This window comes from Vidua chalybeata, chromosome 4 (genome assembly GCF_026979565.1).
Source record: "Vidua chalybeata isolate OUT-0048 chromosome 4, bVidCha1 merged haplotype, whole genome shotgun sequence".
Taxonomy (NCBI): domain Eukaryota; kingdom Metazoa; phylum Chordata; class Aves; order Passeriformes; family Viduidae; genus Vidua; species Vidua chalybeata.
In genome coordinates this window covers 47,608,457-47,628,449 of record NC_071533.1, presented here as the reverse complement: position 1 = coordinate 47,628,449, position 19,993 = coordinate 47,608,457, and the positions used below count along the sequence as shown (strand labels likewise).

The following is a 19,993-nucleotide window of genomic DNA, read 5'->3' as shown; positions in this document are numbered from 1 at the left end:
AGTCCCTCTGGTGCTCTGCTCCAGAAGATGGCAGAACATAAGCCAGCTCCAATTCAGAAGCCTCTCAGAATAAAAATGCCTGAGTCCTCCATCAGCCCTTCAAACATGGGTTGAGTATTCAAGACCAGGATTTTTCACAGGTGGATTATTTTTTACCACAAAAGCACTGCTGGTATTGCTTTGCAGAGGCATGTATCTCTGAAACAAATATTTTAAAGTAATTACTCAAGAGCTCTGGCTATCTGAAACACCTCAAATCTCCACCACTCGTCTGGTGATAGAGATGTTGCCACAAATTAACAAAAAAATGAAAAACGTACATACAGAATCATCTATTTATGAAAAGTTCGTTTGACAACCTGGCACATCCTAACAGAAAAGGAGATTTTCAAGCTTGCAAATATAAAGCATACTGTGACATTACTCTTAGTAATAAGGTTAGCTATCTCACATTTCAAAATAACTTTGAAGAAATACTTGTAGACATTCTTTACTTCTGAGACTTCCATCCTCCTAGCAGTTTTACTTACCATGGAGATGAGCCACCAGCACAAGATGATGATGCAAGACAAAGCAGTACTCAATTACATTTTTCAAAGTATTGAGCTCAGAAGTACAGCTGAGCACTTCATACTGTCATCTGCTTCTTCTACCAAACTCCAGTTAAGTATTTTCCAAGGATGAAAGCATATTCACAAACAATGATTTCCTTTAGTGCTTCTTTATGTCATCAGATCATCCACAGACTGCTGTCAGTTAACAGCAACCTGGATACAGCATTCACAAAACCACTAAGCAAATGTTGACACAACAGCAAGATGACCAGCAGGAAATAACCTAGATCTTCATGTTATTTGAAGATTAATTCAGTAATATCACACTCTTCCTCCAGATCTTTTTCTTGAAAACGGGTATAAGAAGATAGTGATAAAAAAAATACCTACCTCACATGGCGTTTCCATCCAGAAAGGTACTGTTTCAATACAGAATTATTAGCAAGTGCACCTTGAGTTTGCGTCCTTAAAATCCAGGGAAATGATATTATTTGAAGGGATATATGTATATATGTACCCAGGCTGCAACAGCAATAGTATTTTTAAATGCTTAAACTACACTAATTTAAAAAAAAAAAACATTAAAAATTGATGGGAGTTTGGAAGGTTTTCTAAAAAAGGGAATCTTCAAGGCTTTTATTTTGCCAATGTTATTTTTATTTTGAAAAAGCCATCATGCTCTCAGTTCCTCTTGCACAAGAAAATTGAAATAGAATCATGACCAAAAAATAGTGAACTGCAATGGATATTAACTGGTTTTCTTTGAAATCCCTTCCAGTGGAATAATACAAAAAGCATAAGAAAGTCTAAGAGATACTGTTAGATGCATTAAGTTATGGACTAGAAGACAATGCTATTCAATTCTGAAATAAATTCCTAACACATTTCTAAGTCATGTAAAAACAAATTATGTTTTGCAAATTCTATCAATTTTATAGTAATTGCATTTTTCATTCCCTCCAGTTAACACAGAATATAACATTAGCAAAAGAAATCTTTACAGGGTGCTCTGTACTTCACACTACTCTCACTTGCCTGGGATGTGGCAAAAATTGACTTTCAGAATCTGATTTACTCAGAACACACTGAAACTCTCCCCACACTCACATTCTACAAAATAGCTATATCTTGACTCCAAGGGGAGGCCTACAAATGAAGATTGTACAAATTAATGCATATCAGACTCTTTCAAAATGGCACATTTTTCCTTCCAGTAAACTTCTCATTTAAAGTGCACTGAAGTAAATGAAAAACACATATTGGTGTCAGTGGATACCAGTAGAAATTCTTAAAAAACTGTAAACTCACCTTGGAAGTCCACAGTGAAAGAAATACAAGGTCTTGGGAAAAAAAAAATCTAAATAATTTAAAAATATGCTACTGTCATTTAACTTAATTTAATTTCTTTTCCTGGATTTTTTTCCCCCTGTTTTTTTGGGGTTGGTGTCTGGTAGTTAACACTGATCTCCATAATGCTATTTGCCCCTCAGATTTTCTTTGAGTATGAAATTTTGTTTATGCAGTTTTGCTCTGCCACATGTAAATAGAGGAGCTGTACTGTTTATGCTTTATTGCTTTACTCCTGTCAGAGTATGAAGGGAAGTGCCTCCTTTTCTCCCCACTTAGCACTGACCTGCTGCAAACCTACTGCTGTATGGCCCTGAAGTTCTGTAAGACTTGTACAACTTTGATCATCCTTGGCTTGATCGATATCATCAGCAGATGTTATAGTAAAGTTAGGCTTCTCAACACTACAGCTGCTTTTTTCCTAATCTATTATTCAATCTTAGGATTAATTTAAAACCAAGGGTGAGTTTTTGCCAGCTGTCTGTATTGCAATTCATAACCAGTGCTAGCCACACAAACCCTTTCTATTTTAGTGAGGTCAAGCCCTATTGGCAAGTCTCAGGAAGACAAGGTACAAGTCACTAAAATTTCTTTCCTCCTCAATCTTTTAAGTCAAGCAAAAGTTATAGGAAGTGTGCCAAGTCCATGATCTACTCTGCTATCCAAACAGACCTCTTGGAAGCTTTTGGGGTGTATATGTATAGTGTGCTATAGCACACTGAAAAAGAATCTCCTAAGGAATCTGTAATATCTATGGGAAATGTCCCAGATGGCCAATGTGTGTCTCTTACAAATCCTGTGTGTCATTCCTCCCATTCTGGCCTTGCCTACACTTCTAACAGCACAAGGAACATGGGAAGTTAGGCTTTGGATAAATTGGTTAAATAGATACTGCATACCCCGACGTTCTCACACGGCATACAGACAATGAGGGACACTGAGGCCAAAAGACATACATGAGGTGCACAGTAAGTGGAAGAAGATGGAATTCTGGGCATATCAAAAAGCTGAGTTCATTCAATTCTTTGTACAAATACTGGTTAATCCTATTAAATACATTTACTTGGTTTCCCCATTTTTTGGTAAGGTCCATTCTGAATAATGAAGATGACGAGATGCCAAAGGCTACACTTGAACACCTGTGGTCAATAACTCTCATCTCCTGTTAACAGAAGAGCTGTAATCACATTCCTTATTAAACTATTTACCTCTTTCATTCAATTATCGTCCAGTTTACTTGCCCGATCAAAGGGTAATGTAGAGTGGATAGCTAAACAGTTTAAAGTCCTTTTTCCCCTTCAAAGACACATGGGAGAAGAAATGCACTACCAACACCCATTTGATGGAGACAAATCCATTTTAATAGGAGGAAAATCAGATTCCAGTACTGCTGGTGAGCTCCAAGAGTTCAGGTCACCTTGAAGGGCTGGGGTCTAAGTTTGCCAACTTTCTCATCTTCATTATTTTCACAGTTGCAGTGAAACCTGTTAATTGTGGGCTCACAATTGACTACAAACTACACTTCAGTTCCTGTGAAGGTAATCTTCCTGAACCAAGTTTTTAACTGTTTTTCTCAAGTGACTGCATTAGTGGTCAGGGCTGCATCACTGCAATCTGTGGGAGTTTTTCTGCTGGTAACAATGTCTCTGAGGAAATATCAGTGGAGAACTATCTCTGTTTCCTTGTAAAGATTTTTGTCTTTCCCTCTAGTTTCCTTTCCTGTTGATAGATGTGAATTTACCTGAAGTGTTTGTTTAGTTTTAAACCACTATGATACTGTCAAAAAAAAAAAAAAAAAAAGATTGTTCAACAAAGCCAATAGAAAAAAAGAACAAAAACCTAAAAATATAACTCCTGTAGAGTTCATCTCACTGAAACTCATCTCTAATAAGCTGTTTGGTCACTAAAATGATGCCTGCAATGCTCTCCCTTAGGATTTCAGTTAGCAGTTTTGAACATTTGGGCTGCTATATTTAGTATATTCCTCCTTTTGTGCTTTCAAGTTACGGTATCACTGAGTATATTGCAGGCTCTTTTTTGTTTTACTGTTTCTGATCACCCAGGGAGATTAAAAATAATGAGGAACAACTGTTAACAATAATTTCCTATTTACATTGTCCACATGTACTTGGGAAAGGTAATTATGGCAATTTCTTCATTTGCTGCAACATAAAAATGTAGTACAGCTCAATAAATTAGTCCTAGACTCATAATGATTTTTTAAATCTACTTCATTTTGAATTTAGGCATGGAAGTGTTGGAAGATACTTCAGAAATACACTAGATATTTAAAATACGTAACTTTTTCTGTGGTATCATTAAAACTTTCTCCCAAAATAGAAGCACAGAAATAAATATCTGTGATTTATTGTTTTTGCAGCCCTTTTCCCTCCTTATAAGCCTTTAAACAGAAACTACAAGTGAATTCAAGCAGCACATTTTATCAATCATAGCCTGAACTAGTGTTGATCCCACTGAACAATGCACTTGAAAAAGCTGATTATAAAATCAGTATACAGGGATGGGTGGAAAGAACAGACAACTGTTTCTAATGAATTGTTTAAAGTTCTGCCTCTGAGAAAACATCTTAGGTTTTCATCACAGAGGAAAGCAAAGAGTAATTTCATTAACTTCTGGTGCAAATACTAGGTTCTCCAAACAGCAGGTCACCATTCTTCATGCTAGAAGTATTTTATCATTGGCACAATTATAATCAATAATTGCCAGAGGTTTAGCTTTGTTTATTCTGATTTAACCAAATAAATAATCCCTTGCAAACCATCTTCTATTCTAACAATTTGTAACAATGTGGCCTAATTAGAGAGGAAACAGCTACAGCAACTAGCAGTACATCCAAAGATACAAACTACTGCAGTTAGGCATCTTGCATGGGTGCTCCATTTCCAGTTCTGCAATATGCTACATAATGTTTTTCTAACAAGTGCTGTAGTCTCAGCCATCTTCCAGATGTAAAAGATGAAAAAGGAAAGAGCCATACCTGGCCTTTTGAGAGCATCCCATAAGTAAAAGAAAGACTTAAGGAACTGATTATATCACTCCATTATAATAAAGTTACATAAGACATTCCCACTGCATTCTATCATCTACAGTTCATTATTACATATGAAAGAACTGTCTGGGATCCATACTACACACAGTAGTATCTCTTGCCAGTATCTACCAAATCCCACAAGTTAAAGGTCAGATTCTCAGCCATGAGCTGGCTAAAAGGCTTGGAGAGACAGTTTTACCATTATGGGGTCTTTTTACCCTGACTCTTGTCCCAGCATAGTCTAGGGTAGTCTTATGCAGGCCTTTTTTTGCCAGCAGCTTGTGGTCTCCATAAATCCCTTGACCATTATCTGGACACAGAACCACTCAACACTCACCTGATCTGCCCTGCAGCATAAGACTTTGACAATAGGCTACCAATCTGCTATTCAGTAAACTGAAGCTAAGGATTAGTCCAGACTCTTTAAAGGCACAGCCAGATCATAGCTGAGAATTTGGCCTTTGATTCTCGCTTGTCACCTGCACAGAAACACTAACCATTTGCCAAGCCAGACAGTTCTGTACAAATATTTCTTTTATTTATTGGCAATTTGTTTTCTACCTCTTCTAGTGAAAATAACATTTACGATCAGGATTTCTATCAGGTTTAACTATTCCATTCTTTATAGTGTTGCCTGCTTGCATACTGCAATTTAGAAAGAAAAGCACCTATTTATGCCACAGTTTAAAGTAAACAAATGGATCAAAAATTAACATTTTTAGCCTGGGATCCACCTAGAAAGTTTACTTTCTTATTTATATCACAGCAGTCCTTCTCAAAAAGGGTGTCTTTTATTCATTCAGTGACATGCCACACTTATCTATGCACAGGAAATGGGGCTTTCTTTGCTTAATTTTCAAGTCACTTTTAAAACTGTGTTGAAAATTTAACTTGACACAAACATTAATAAGGAGGTGTTTGGGGAGGGGAATGGAATACGTATTTAAAGGAAATCAGGAGTGTAACTGAAAAGTATGTGGGAAAAAAACAAAACCAAACAAAAACCCAAACCCTAGAGCATCCAAAGAAAAAGCAAAGAATTCAAATAAAAAGTTGAACATTGTGGTCTGGTCCTCATGTACTACAATTGATGTAATTTAGGAATAAATCCACTCAAGCTGGTCAGCAAGGTTGAAGAAGAATTGCCCTCTTAAGATCACCTTACCAAACAAGAAAATCCAATTTCAAGAATTACATCAGATTTCAGATTTTACAAGGTTCACTCATTCTTAGTTTGGTGTGAGAATTTCCCAGGTTACAATGCAAAATAATGCTTAGTAAAAATATATGGAGCTCTACAACTCCTTTGCATAACTTTCCTGGAGTTGCACTCTCCCAGGCTGGACTCTCTTCCCTTTTGCCGCTCTTGATTTTCTTCCCCCTATTCTGTCAATTTTAATCGGGCAGGGAAAGTCTTTTTCTAGCAAGCACTGTCAAAATATACAGGACATAGACCTCACACTCAGAGAATGCAATGCTGTGTCCAGACAGCAGTGCTAGGTGCCTCAGGCATTTGTAATAGCCAACATGCACATTCCTAGCAGACAGATGTGTTCCACTGCACAGCTGTGCGCCTCTGCCTCTGATTTTTTTCAGGTGCATGTTCCTCCCAAATGCAAGTTCTGTGCAGCCAGAGTAGTTGGTTCATTGCTGGCTGAAGGGAGGAAGACCCATTACTGTTACCCATTACTCTGTTAAGAGTTAACTAATTATCCCCAATAACTCCAGCCTTTAGAATGGGAAAGTACCACACAGCTTTTATAAATAAGAATTACTGACCTTTTTAAATAGTTTCAAAAGAAGAAACTCTGCATCAAATGTGAGTATAATTTAGGAACTACTACATAGCAGCAAAACTACATTAGACTTTCTGATTTTTCCATGGTATCCTTGGATAGATACACCACCCAGTAGACCATGTTAAATGCTCCGAAGGTAACAGGAAATAAAATGCGTGCATATTTGTCTATCTTACTCGTGCCAGAGTGGGAGGCGGGGGGAGGAGGTGGTATGACAGCAGATGGCTTTGCAGATGCTCCTAATGTATTAGGTGTGGTGGTCTGAATCTGCTCCAGTCTAGACCCAAGCAAGTGCTGAATGGAAGGGGATCCAGCTGTGGCATGCTGGGATACAAATCCAGTTAAAATTGGGGTAGAAGGAGGAGCTGGAGGGGTAGCTCTTGCAGAAGATAATGTCTCCGATGCGTTGATTCGTGTGAAAGGGTTGGGACTTGATGCAGAAAGGGAGTGGGGTGTAATGTCAGAAGACCCCTGAGCTACAGAGGGAGGCTGGACAGAACTGTGCCTTGTGTCAATTCGGCTCCCACCATCAGCTTCAGACTGTACTGTGGCATTCGTTCTTTTCCTCACATTTGAGTTGGCATCTGTACTCTGCAAAGTTACAAAAAAATACCTGTCATTCTTAAAATAAACACTCAAACAAAAGCAATGGAAACTATAATAAGCAATGGAAACTATAATCAAGCACTATCCGAGTAATACTCACAAATATAACCACAGCTTGATCCTGAAGAACAAAAATACCAAAACTGATGAAAATAGATTTAATAGCATATAAAGTGAGAAACAAGAAGTCCTTTTACCTGTGGCTGGAATACCAGTGTGAAGACATCTAAATGCATCACACTCCATGTGGTACAGTACTTATACAAACTGAATACCATGAAGCTAAGGATTCTCAGGTTAGAGTCATAGCTTTTTCCAGGTTCAAGCTCAAAACAAGATTCTCCAATGTCTACCTATTTATCTGAAGATATAAAAACATTCTAGATGTAACTTACCAGCCATGAAGGTTTATTTTTTCTTTATATCTCCAGAAAAATAACTACTATATACTAGGAACTCTAGTCTTCTACAGAAGAGGCTCTTAAAATGCAAGTATTCAGCAAACCAAGTTGCCACATTGCTGCTCTTTTAGAAATAAAGCCAGTGCTTTTTCACATCAACCACAGGCAATAAATTCACCAGGCACAACTGAACCAGAGAATAAATTAGTCTTTCATCAACTACTCCTGTCCGTTCATTAAGTAAGAGAAGTGGTGAATTATCCATCACTTGGTGTCTTCAGGCAAGTCTGGATGTCCTTCTGAAAGATATTCTTCAACCAAATAGTACTTATTAGGCTGCATGAGAAACTGAAATACAGATAAGGAAGTACAGGAATAGGAAATCCATCAGAGTTTAACATTCTACTGACTTTTGGGAGTAACACTTGGCCTCTGCCTTTATTCTCTGCACTTAACATCTCCTGAACTTCCTTCTGGAAAGGTATCTAAAGAATTCTGACCTTCAGCGCTGCACCTAAATATGATGTAAAACATATAATACTTTAGATATGATATGGGAATATCTTCTAATTAAGATACACACTGCTTTCCAGAAGACAAAGACTTGAGGACAGATAGGATACACAGGTCTAAATACAGACACGATGAAACAACCACTTGTTATATATAAAAAAATCCTCTCTGATGCCTCTCTGATGATACCATTCCCAAGCATTGCCCTGCACCATACCGACTGTGCCTTTGGCTCCCCTTCCCTCCAGCCTTCCCAGAGAACCCTGCCAAAGCTCGCAGCAGAAATCAAAGGGAGAGAAAGCAGACAGTGATGTCTTTCCTCCATCATCCAACAGCAGTTCTCTCCAACCAAGTGACAGAGCAGTAACAGAGAGTAGGTTAGGTGTTATTCAAGGTACTAGCAGTACCTTGAGTAATGACAAGAGTGACACTGTGTCTGTCTGCCACATCAGTTGTGCTTCACTGTTCTGCTCAAGGAAACAGAGAAATTGAAGCTGAAAGGAAATCTGAAAACAAATTAAAAAAAAAAAAATCAAATCACTTGATATTATTCCAATCATGACCAGAATGCTGGTTCCTAATCCTGTTAATTGCAGTACAAATCTGTTACTGGCAATATTATTGGCCTGAATTTATCTGAAACTGTCACAGCTTTATGCCTGTTCATGGCTTATGTATTTGCCAGCTCACAGTTGATATATCAAAGAATCCCTCTTAAATTTCAGTTTCCTTCCTGCATAGAAGCATGTCAGTCCCTTTTATTTATTATTCTGCATCTGCAATCCAAAGAAGCACAGGACTAGAAGAAGGAAAAACCAGAAGAAGCTGGTATTTCCTTAAAGAAACACTAGTTTTACTGTTTGATAGAGAAGCCTGAGTCACTCTTTGGGATGTGCAGAAATATACACAGGTGCGAAAATTGGATAATTTCATACTAGGGTTGTCAATGACCCAGGAATAATAAAACCATTTTCGAGACTGCTAAATTGAAATGAAAAAGTACAATCAGGACAGGGATACATTTACTAGAGACTTGGTAGTACCTGATGGAGTGCTGCATGTTACTTGAAGGCTTGCAAAGCTAAGCAGATGGAAGTCATCAATGTTCACTGCCCAAAACATCTCTGTGGCATGGAGAAGCTGGCACTAGTCAATGAGAGGAGGTGAGTTTTATCTCCTACATGCAGATTCTTGGACAACCTGGCTTTTGTTCAAGTATGTGTTACCCATTATAAAGCTCTCAAGCAGTGCCTGGGAAGCAAAAATCCAGGGGCTGGGACAGGGGTTGAGAAGTAGATCTTGCACTGGAACCAAGACATGTCTCAATTCCTTCCTGTTCTCTGCCGACATTAGACAAGTATCTTAGAAGTGCTGCTGCTGGAGAACAGAATTACCATGTCTTCAGTCACCCCACATGCTACCATAAAAAATAGTCCAAAGAACAAACCAATAAATTAGGCGCAATTAATTTACAGAGGCACCATTTTATGTTCTTGTTCACTTATACTGTCACCTGTTTTCAATGACCATCTCAGTATATTTCTCTTTTGTGCACCATCATCTACAGACACAGGTAAAACAGGTAACAGGCTCTTCACATTCCAGTCATCTCCATTTCTTTTGTAGGAACTTGTTTTCATCAATATATTTGCATAATATCTCATCTTCCTCCCCAGTTCAACTGTCATCTAAATGGCCAAATCAGACCTGTTGCTATTGGATTCACTACTTATTTTCCATTACAGTCTCTATTCTAGAATAAAATTATCTATACTATTTCAAATCATCAAAATGTGTATCTGTGTAAAAAGCCTACTGGGTTTTTGCTTTCTTGTTACTGACAAAGAAAACTTCTAATACTTCAGAAACCTTAAGTTTAGAGAGAAACACAGTTTTCTCATAACGTACACATAAATGTACACATAAAGCCCAAATACATAACATCGTAAGATCAAAAAATAACACAGCATAACAAGCACCAAAGATGTGGGCACATTTTTGTTAATTCTCTGGAAACCACCTTCCAGTCACTCAGAGCATGGAAATCAGAAATTGCATTTTTAACATGCTCCACAGACAATGTATCACAGACACCTGGTTGTTCTTGCATAATGTCATTGTAATAGTTTGTATTTGTGTTCTTGAGTAGAATCTTGCTCTTGAAAGGTACTGAAACAAGCATGCTTCATGGAGCACCCAGCTCCATGCCTTGTCAAAGCTGAGAATGCGCGCTCCTTGCCAGGATGGCCTCACCAGCACATGGACCATCACGTCTCCTCATTTATCCTTTCCTTGCACTTGTTTTTCTCCTCATTTAAAGCACTCTGGTATCCCTCCTTGTTGAGTTGTCCAGTTAAAAAATTTCTAGCAAAAATTCTTATTACTGGTTTTATACATAGGGCTCTTATATATTTCTCTATTCAACACTGCAAAGATAACTCAGTTCTTTCTACATTAGTTTACTTCTCCTCTAGAAAGCTATCAGAATCTTTCTCCCTTCAGACAGAAGCTATCTCACAACTCTACATCATCTGAAGATTAGTGACAAGGTCACTAATAAAATTATCAAATAAGCCTGATTCTGTAGCAAGCCTTAATGACTCAAATTCTGTTGTAAAACATAGTAAAATACAATGCTCAGTTTGTGTTAGGAAAACATTCCACAGTCACTTCAGTTATGGTATATACCTCTAGTAAAATGATAATGACAATCTGACCAACAAAATTATAAACCTATGCAAAGTGCTTGCTACCTCCCAAAATTACTTCACTTTATCTTTTATTAAACAACAGCAAGAACCACAAAACTACCGCCTTTTAGTTTGGAAGCACTGACTACATTTGCATGGCAAGGTTTCTGTGACACAGGGGGAGGGGTGGCTTCTGTGAAAAGCTGCCAGAAACTTCCCCTGTGTGTGACAAACATACACCTGCAGCCCATGGAGGTCCCCACGCCAGAGTGTGGAACAGCCTGGTTTTGGAGGACTGCACTCCATGGAAGGGACTCACACTGCAGCAGTTCATGACTGCAGAGCCTGGGAAGGACTCACATTGGGAAAGTTCATGGAGGACTGTCTGCCCCAGGAGGGACCTCACACTGGAGCGAGACAAGAGTGTGAAGATTCTTCCCCCCTGAGGAAGAAGGAGTGGCAGAGATAACTTGTTATGAACTGACTGTAACTACCATTTCCCATCCCCCTGAACCATTGTATGGCAGGAGATTAATTCAGGAGTAAAATTAAGCATAGGAAGAAGGCTGCAGGGAAGATGTTTTAAGATTTAGGTTTTTTTTCCCATTACCCTACTCCGCTTTGACTAGTAATAAATTAAACGAATTTTCCCCAAGTCAAGTCCATTTTGCCTGCGATGGTAATTGGTGAGTGATCTCTCCCTGTCCTTATCTTGACCTACAAGCCTCTTGTTATATTTTCTCTACCTTGTGCAGTTTAGGAGAGGAGGAATAGAGCATCTTTGGTGGGCACCTGGTGTTCAGCCAGGGTCAACCCATTACAGGCACAAAACCAAGAAATGTAACATGAAACTCAAATAGGAGCCAAATGAAAATGCAAGCCAAGATAGGAAGGGATTATCCAAGTAAGGAATCTTTTATGAGGGCAAGTCAGGAAAGCACTCAATTGTCCTGAGCCAACAGGACTGCCGTACTAGGCCAGACGGGGCTCCACAGGAAACACCGAGTGCACATTTTTACATTCTCACTCTAGATTAAGAAAGGTTCTGATTTTCTGGAGGCATTTCAGTAAGACTTTTGGGAGACATTTAAAATTGTGTAGCTCAGGAATGCAAAATGGGAGCCTGGAAACTACCATAACATCCAGTCTATTACACTGTGCAACGCCAGGCTTAATAGATCTGATAAAGATTGCCTGTTTATAAAACAACAAATTCTGCTTAGGTAAATGACACCTCACCTTTTCTTTGAAACAGTCTATCCATCTGATAGGTCCAACCAATTGGTCCAACCAATTCCACACACACCAGAAACTCTGATCATAACCACCACCACATCAGAAGTTGTAAGTACTTTGCTCTGATGTATCCTCCTTCAAGAGGAAACCTTCTTGCTATAGATCCTATCAGAAGAATTCAGCCTCTGAACCTTTACTGGCAGAAACAGTATGGATGAATTTCAAAATTTTGGGTGATTTGAGAGTACAGTTCCTGTCTGTGCATAAACAAATTTCTTAAGAGCTTTGAGAATCCATATATTGTCTTAATTGTAAGACATATTCATTGGCTACAGCTCTGTGGTTGGCTGGGATACACTAATGCCTATTTTATTTTTAACAGCCATGATCAGTAACAGTGAAAACTAAATTCCAGCCTTGATGGGAGTTCAAACATTTATCACCAAAACTTTGATCATGCCAGAGGTAGATAGGTGAGTGTAGTAAAGCCAAGAAATTGACCAAATATGGGGAAATGTGGACTAGTCTTTTTCAGAAGAGATTGATAATCACTCCTCCTTTCTATCTAAATGAATATTTCCTTAGTAAATACAACTTTAAAAAGAAAGCAAAACAAAAAATATGCTCAGTAAAACAGGTTTAGAAAGCTCCCATCCAATGCATAAGCATACTTCAGTGAGGAGGAAAGAGGCTGTAGGTTAGGACAGGACATTCAAATTCAGTCAGACAAATTTTGTCACATAGCACACAATATGCAAGAAGATTTTGGAAGTATTTACTGCTTTAAAAGGCATAGAGATTTTGCTTCAGTTGTATTGCTATTTCTCATGTGTTTTATCTTTAAAAGAACTAAATTAGGGAAATTATCATTGAATACAAATTCTTCCTATGTATAATGTCCTGATGCAAGATGCCCTTTTGCTAGTACTAGAACAGAAAGTCAATTTCATCTGTCATGAAGATAGGACATCTCTCATCTCAGTACCAACCTCCTTACAAGTGTGTGTAAAATGTGGTAATTAATGCTGTATCCTTCCCTTTACCAGTGGATTCACATGCAATTAACCATGAATAATACAATGAAAGATGCTTTCAACATAGTTCAGGATAAATCAATACAATTTATTGTTAAATACTGTGGCAGATTTGTGGAGTAAGTTTGATGGTCAGCTTCTATGACAGAATGTATAGAACAAACAAAAAAACCCTACAACAAATCTATTGCCAAAAATCAACTCACACATCATTTGCTTTTCCATTTAAGCTCAACTCTGATGGATACTGCTGTTTACTACAGCACTAAAATGATGCATAAATACGAGTCGATCTAAATTCTTTAACATGGTTTGTACACCATAAACAGCTGCTCAAATAATGTGGAAATTGTGAAACTCTTTCTAAGTCTATATAAGCCTCAACTTAAGCCAAAAAAATAAAGTACTGGATTGTTTTTTATGTATTACCAGTTTTTGACAAGCAAGGCAATTTTGCACTACAATGAAGTCAGGATTGCAAATTTAGCATGAAGTGGTGTGCAGCAGCTGAGCTGAGGTTCAAGGGAAGGGGATCATCAGCACAGCAATATGCAGTACTGAAGTGACAAACTTAGTCATCTTGTTACAGAACAAAGAGAGCTGGTAACAACCACACTGCATATTTCCCATGATAAGGCCAACCAAGAATCCGTAAAACAAACAAGAACATAATTTAAAAGTCACAAGCCATGTCCTGGGGAGAATGCAGCAACGATGAAAGTGATTACCAGGACACCAGGGAAGTTAGTCCTTAGGACTGTATTTAAAAACAAAAGCAGTGAGAACACTGCAAGCTGTGAGAAACTGTGTTGGTACAACATTGTACAGTCAGCTGTTTCATTGCTACTCAAGAGCATCTTTCTGTAGCCTGTTAGTGCTCTACATAGCAACTTTAAATCACTCACTGTAATTTTAAATTTCTTCACAGTTTTTATAATGGGCACATCCTTTTGAGATGTGAATCCAAAATAAGCAGCTCTTACTGCCTGAGCTAACAAAGTAGTACTCAGCATGGAAAATCCCCTTCTTAGGCTCTCTGATCACCAGGAAGCACAGCCATCACCAACTCCTGAAAAACAGGTGCACATTAAAACTAGAGCCATGTATTGGCAATATAATTCAGATGCATTCTTCTAATCTTCCTCAGGACTCCTTGGAAAATAGCTTAGCAGTTGTGGAGTTGGATATACAGACACTTCTGAAGACCTGTGTCAGACTCACCCTGTGACAGAGCTTTACAGCATCACTGTGCAAGATCCCAGGGCTGCTTTTGCACTGTTTGTTTACTCAAGTGGAGAGCTTACTGCTGCAGGTCAATACATTTTATAGTTCACAACAGATCTTTGCCACAGTTTATCACTAAAATGGTATCTCTTTCTGGGACTGAGGTAGTACAATACTTAAAGAAGTAAATTCTCTTTTCCTAGAGATAAATGCACAGCAGACTTTACAAGTCACACCACCACCATCTGGTACCAGTTCTAGTGAGAGAGAGAGCTAACACTTCGGCATCCAGCAAGCAGCTGTCAAAGCTGGAGAGAAATGCCCTAGGTAGGATCACAGCCTAAATTACATTCCTTTGCAGGAGGAGCCACCCAACTGTATCCAGCACTTCCAGCTCTGAGCTCTTTCCTGAGGCAAGACAGCTAAGTCACACTGCAAGAAGACACCCATGAAAAGACTCTGTCCTCCTCTACTGTAACCCAGCAACCAGGAAGGGAGCATGGGTTTGGTGATAGGAGACCACTTCTCAAATCTGCCCTGACTGTCACAGGGATATCAACCCAGGCTTTTCACATCTCAAGCGTTTCCCCACCAGGCCACTGGATATTCTAGGACAAGTGATCATTCTTCCTTGCTAGAGATGTTGCTTTCTGCACACTTCAATCTTGCCCTCCCATTGCAGTGCATGCACAGACAAGCTGGACCCAGAATCAATTCCTCTCCTTCTTCATGGCCTCATATAAATTATTTAACATAATTAGAGCAGCTTCAATAGAACTTCACATGCCAAGGACTACCTAGCAGTCTGGCTAGTAATCTAATTCTCCATATTGAAAAGGCAGGACTCAAGTCTGCTCAGACTCCCACGTGGGATTTGTGGGAGGTTTGGATGTAATAGGCATGCTGGCCACCGAGTTGAAACAGGGTAGGTACCCACCTAAGATGCATGGCAAACACTTAAGGAGCAGCAAGTCAGTTCTGTACATGCCTACCCAGGGAAATTTAGTAATTAAGCCTTTCAGGTGTCTAATCACAATTTTGCACACCTCATCTCCCTAAGTAAAAAACAAAACCCAAACACAAAACCAACCAGTCAAAAAAAAAATTCCTGAAAAGGGCACCACAATCAAAGCAGATTTAAAATTGCAAAGAATTTTAATTGTTTATTAGAATAATCAGGCATGTAACAATGAGATGTTAATAGAATGAAATCAAAACTGAACGACCAATAAACACCTTTATGCTTTTCTGGTAATTTTCCAAGGATACAATTAGCATCTTTCATGATGGCACTACTACAATTTCAATGAGATACAGATAAATATATAGGAGAGTCAGTAATGTATTATATGAGAGCATGGGCTTCCCAAACTGGGAGAACTCAATTAACCCAAGCAAAAATTCATTCAAAAATTGGAAGGCTTAGAACAACCAAAGTCTGACATCACTTACTGTTTAGCTGCAGAAACAAAATTGTTTGTAGGGCAATTTAGTAATATTTTACTATTAAAATCTACCATACCATTATCCTAACCAATCCTTCCTAAGGAAACAGTCTGTTCTTCTGGGAGGACATTGTATAGCCTGCCAAATTCACACTATTTGACATTTATCAGGGAAACAGCATGTTGTCATCAGTGTAAATAATGCTGCTTGTCCCAAATCCCACTGAGTCACCATATTGACCTGCTGCGAGCAAAAGCAAAACTTGGAGGAGAAATCTACCCTGGTTTACTACTATGTTGCAGAGCCAGTCAATCAGAATTTTACTGGAATAATACTAGAGAATTTGGGCTGCCTTATAGTGCCCTGGAATACAGCCCAGAAAAAGCTCCACCTGCCACAAAATACAATGAATTCTAGTCCCTAGCTCTACCACTGCAGAGAAGAGTGCAAATTATTTGGAAAGAAAAAACAAAGGGGAGATAAGTTAGCCAGTGGACTATCCACTGTGCTCACTTTGCAATCTGAATCATGTGATGGGAGGGGAAAAGAGGCAAGAAGAGCACTTCATTCTATATTCTACCACTAGACAGGCATAAAAGTGCACAAAACATAAATTACAAAAACTTTTTTAAAATAAATGGATGCCAAAAATATGCCAAATAAACCCATCCACCTGTGTGCTGCCTAAAAGCCTTACACATGCAAAAGTGTATATATATGTATGTGTATATATATATATATATATATGTATGTATATGTATTTAAATGTAAGTAAGCATGTATACAATTCTTAAGCACTGGTGTACACAAAATAAAGATTTTATTTATGACAAAATGAAAGAACTGAAAACATAACTGTGGTGAGGAACAAACCTGTTAGCCTAAGTCATGTCCTAATGAACTGTGGAGGTGATTTGTGTGACATCTCTGAAAGGAAGAAGAATAGCTGAAGAGGAAGCAAGGACCTTAGTTATCTTCTGTATCTTTCAAATTTCATTGACCTTAAAGCTGTAGTTAAATTTGCTTTAATAGTTTGCTGAAAGTGCTTCGAACACTCATTGCCTTGTAGATTTTCCCAAGCCTCTCAATGCTTATTTCTTCTGATTCCAATTTTCCCAGTGTAAAAATGAAGTCAGCCAGAAATCTCACACACAGCTGGGAAATTCAAATGTATTTGGTGTCACTGGATGCACCAGTATTGAAAACTTTATGGAGGAAAAACAAAACTAATATTTAAATATAAATACATTAAAAGGTTTAAGCAGAAAATATGAAGATTCTTGTGTTCAGAGACGTCATTTCATACTAACCATCACAGGGGAAATTATAAACTTCCCAACAATTTTCAGTATAAGGGTTGATGCTGGACAATCTGAAAATTTTTCCCCTGTCACCATAAAGGATTGCCCTTGACTTGATGTTTCTGAAATGCTACCACATATTTTTTGACTATGTAACATTTCCCTCTACAAAAAAAAGATTTTTAAAAGGGAGGAAATTGACATGAAATCAGTAGAAGACATATCTGAATGCCCACAACTGGTATTGGCAGGAAATTAACTTATTATTAAATAGAAACATGCACTGTATATTCTAATGAAAAAAAACATAAGGAATATTTTTTTGGTGCATGGCAGTCTTTTTGTTTTTCTAGTAAATCACCACAATGTCAGAGAAAGACATTCACACATATTTTTGGAATTTAAAACAACTATTTAAATGTTGGGATGTTGGGATGTACTGTTTTTAAAAATAACTGCATTTTGCTTTAGTTTCCAAAAAGAAGCCTTATCCTAATACTATTTAAATATAGTCTTCCACTACTTAGAGTAAACACTGTCAGGTATTTTAGCATCAGATGAGTAACAGCCAAGTATATTCCTCATATTTCCTTGTCTTCTTTGTGACAGTTCATTCTAATACTGAAAACAAATTGAAGAATGATCAATTATAACATTTTCTAATAAGGCTTAGAGAACATAGCACTCCAGAAGGATTTTTTTGTCATCCACCAGGGGCTGCAACTAAACTCCTGCTTCTTTTTGTACATATTGGAAAAAAAAAAAAAAAAAACACTCACAACAAACCCAACCTCACCCCCAAAAAACCATTTCCACTACATTAAGAAAAACTCCATTGTCTACCTTTAAATCCCAACAGTTTTGATCAAGCACACCACCACTGTCTATCTTTACTATAACTGAATTCTGGAATTCAGTGGAGTTTACATCACAGTTGGGTCAGAATCTAGGAACAAATCCCATACTACATTGCCTACTTCCATTAATTACTCTGATCATTTTGCAGTAATGTTTCTACTTACTGTTTAAATTCATTCACAACCCAACCACATTAAAGGTAGAGTAATATCAGGTTGTTGAAGAAAGACAAAAGTTTTGAATATAGCACTTTAATTTGTGATTTTAAGAAGAAATACGATGTGAAATATTAAACAAATTTTAAAAATTTTGTGTCTCTCATTTATGCCCAAGTCATATTGTTTGAGCCCATATTTAGCTTTATACATTGTGAAAAGTGCCAGTTGATCAGCGGAACTGTCTAAGCCTAGTGAACCAAGTAAAAAAATAAAAACAAACAAACAGAAAAAAATCCAAAACAAACAAAAAAAAAAAAAAAAAAACCAAAAACAAAAACAAAAACCCAAACAAACCAAACAAACCAACCCCAAAAAACCATAAAACCAAACCCGACAGCAAAAAAGCCCCAAATGAGCACACAACACCCCCCTCAAAAAAAAAAATTTAAAAAAAACACCCAAAAACTGCACCAAAAAACAAAGCAGCAAAACAACAAAAGGCAAATAAAATCAATGAAGCGTAAAAAGACCCACAAAACATTGTACCGGAGCATCACAACTAACAAAATATTTCATGAACCATTTTGGATCTATCTTCAGGTATCCAAAAATTGAAACTTCCCACTAAGTTACTGCAACCTTCTCCCAGGTGATTAATCTCTCAAATAGCATTTAGTACAAAATGTGCCAGTTGTTTATGACCTGCACCCACTCTCATCCTCTTTAAACCTGATGCTAGCATATCTTGAGTGTAAATCATCAACACCAAAAATGTTGACTAATGAAATTAGAGCAGCAGAAAATTGTTGACATGTAAAGAAATTGTTCAATGGCACAGCAGCCTCCATTTGTGTGGTCCTATCCTTATATTTAGATGAACTCTATGCATTTCTCGAGCCTGACTTCCTTCATTAGGATCCGAGTTTTAAATGCCACTGCCCTAAAAAGCCCAAACCGTAACATCCTAGGCACTGGAGAAGCCGTGAAGCAGAAAAAAAGAATGATTGTATTTAAAACCTGAAATGGTGTCCTAACTGCAGGACTGTTTAAGTCACACAAAGGAGATAGGCTGTGCATCCACATAAGGAGTCCAGTAACCAGACCTGTGGCCCAAGTGTTGCCATCAAGACCAAGCTGCTCTTCAGATACTTCCATTCATGTATGAGGCAGGAGGGTTTAGCTCCACTTCACTATTGCTGGGGCAAAGGAAGCTGTCATTCTACTACTCCAAAGAAGGAGCAAAGTAAGTAAGTGGTACTACTCTAGGTCTGGTATGTTTTTTGTACCTCTCCATTATGTCTGTATATTCAAACAGAAGTTTTGGTCCAGATGCTAAAATTTTCAGTTTCACTTAAAGTCTAGACCTTAGACACAAGAGTGTATCTGCTGACATCTCAAGCTTCAGGGATTAAGAACAACAACAAAATGGCACACTGAAAAAAGAAGTATCCTACCTATAGCCTCAAGATTGTATGCAGCCCATCAGAACAATTTATCAGGCCCAATCTTTGTTCTGTAAGTCAGGAGTTTGGGGAAAAGAGCTGGCCATCAGCCAGATTAATTGCTCTAGATGTCTGTTCACCAAGGGCTGCCAAAGGATTTCTACTTTTCTCCCACCCCATCAAGTAACTTGAGCTGTGCCCATAAATGACTAAAGGATAAGTATTTCATACCAGAGCAAATACATCTGAATCACACAGAAGCAGTATGCAGCTTGTCCGCATGACAACATTTCTCGTAAACTTGCGAGGTGGATTTCAGTCACACAGCACCC

At 38.0% G+C, this 19,993-nt stretch overlaps 1 protein-coding gene across 5 annotated transcripts in view; it reads right to left on the bottom strand.

The window, feature by feature from the left end:
• Positions 1–1,188: 1,188 nt before the first annotated feature.
• The window catches only part of LOC128787144 (gamma-aminobutyric acid receptor subunit alpha-4-like), a 41,981-nt gene continuing 23,176 nt past the window's right edge, over positions 1,189–19,993 (bottom strand). The window contains exons 9-10 of one of the 5 annotated variants that reach the window (XR_008430583.1): positions 6,733–7,343; positions 1,189–3,677 (exon numbers count right to left, since the gene is read on the bottom strand). Coding sequence is in view for 4 of the 5 variants with exons in the window: in XM_053941072.1 (XP_053797047.1) it covers positions 6,810–7,343 (534 nt within the window). In the remaining variant the exon portion in view is untranslated. Of the gene's footprint in view, positions 7,344–14,252; positions 14,302–19,993 lie in introns of those variants that run through there. The other 4 variants (XM_053941073.1, XM_053941072.1, XM_053941074.1 and 1 more) reach the window with 4 other exon arrangements.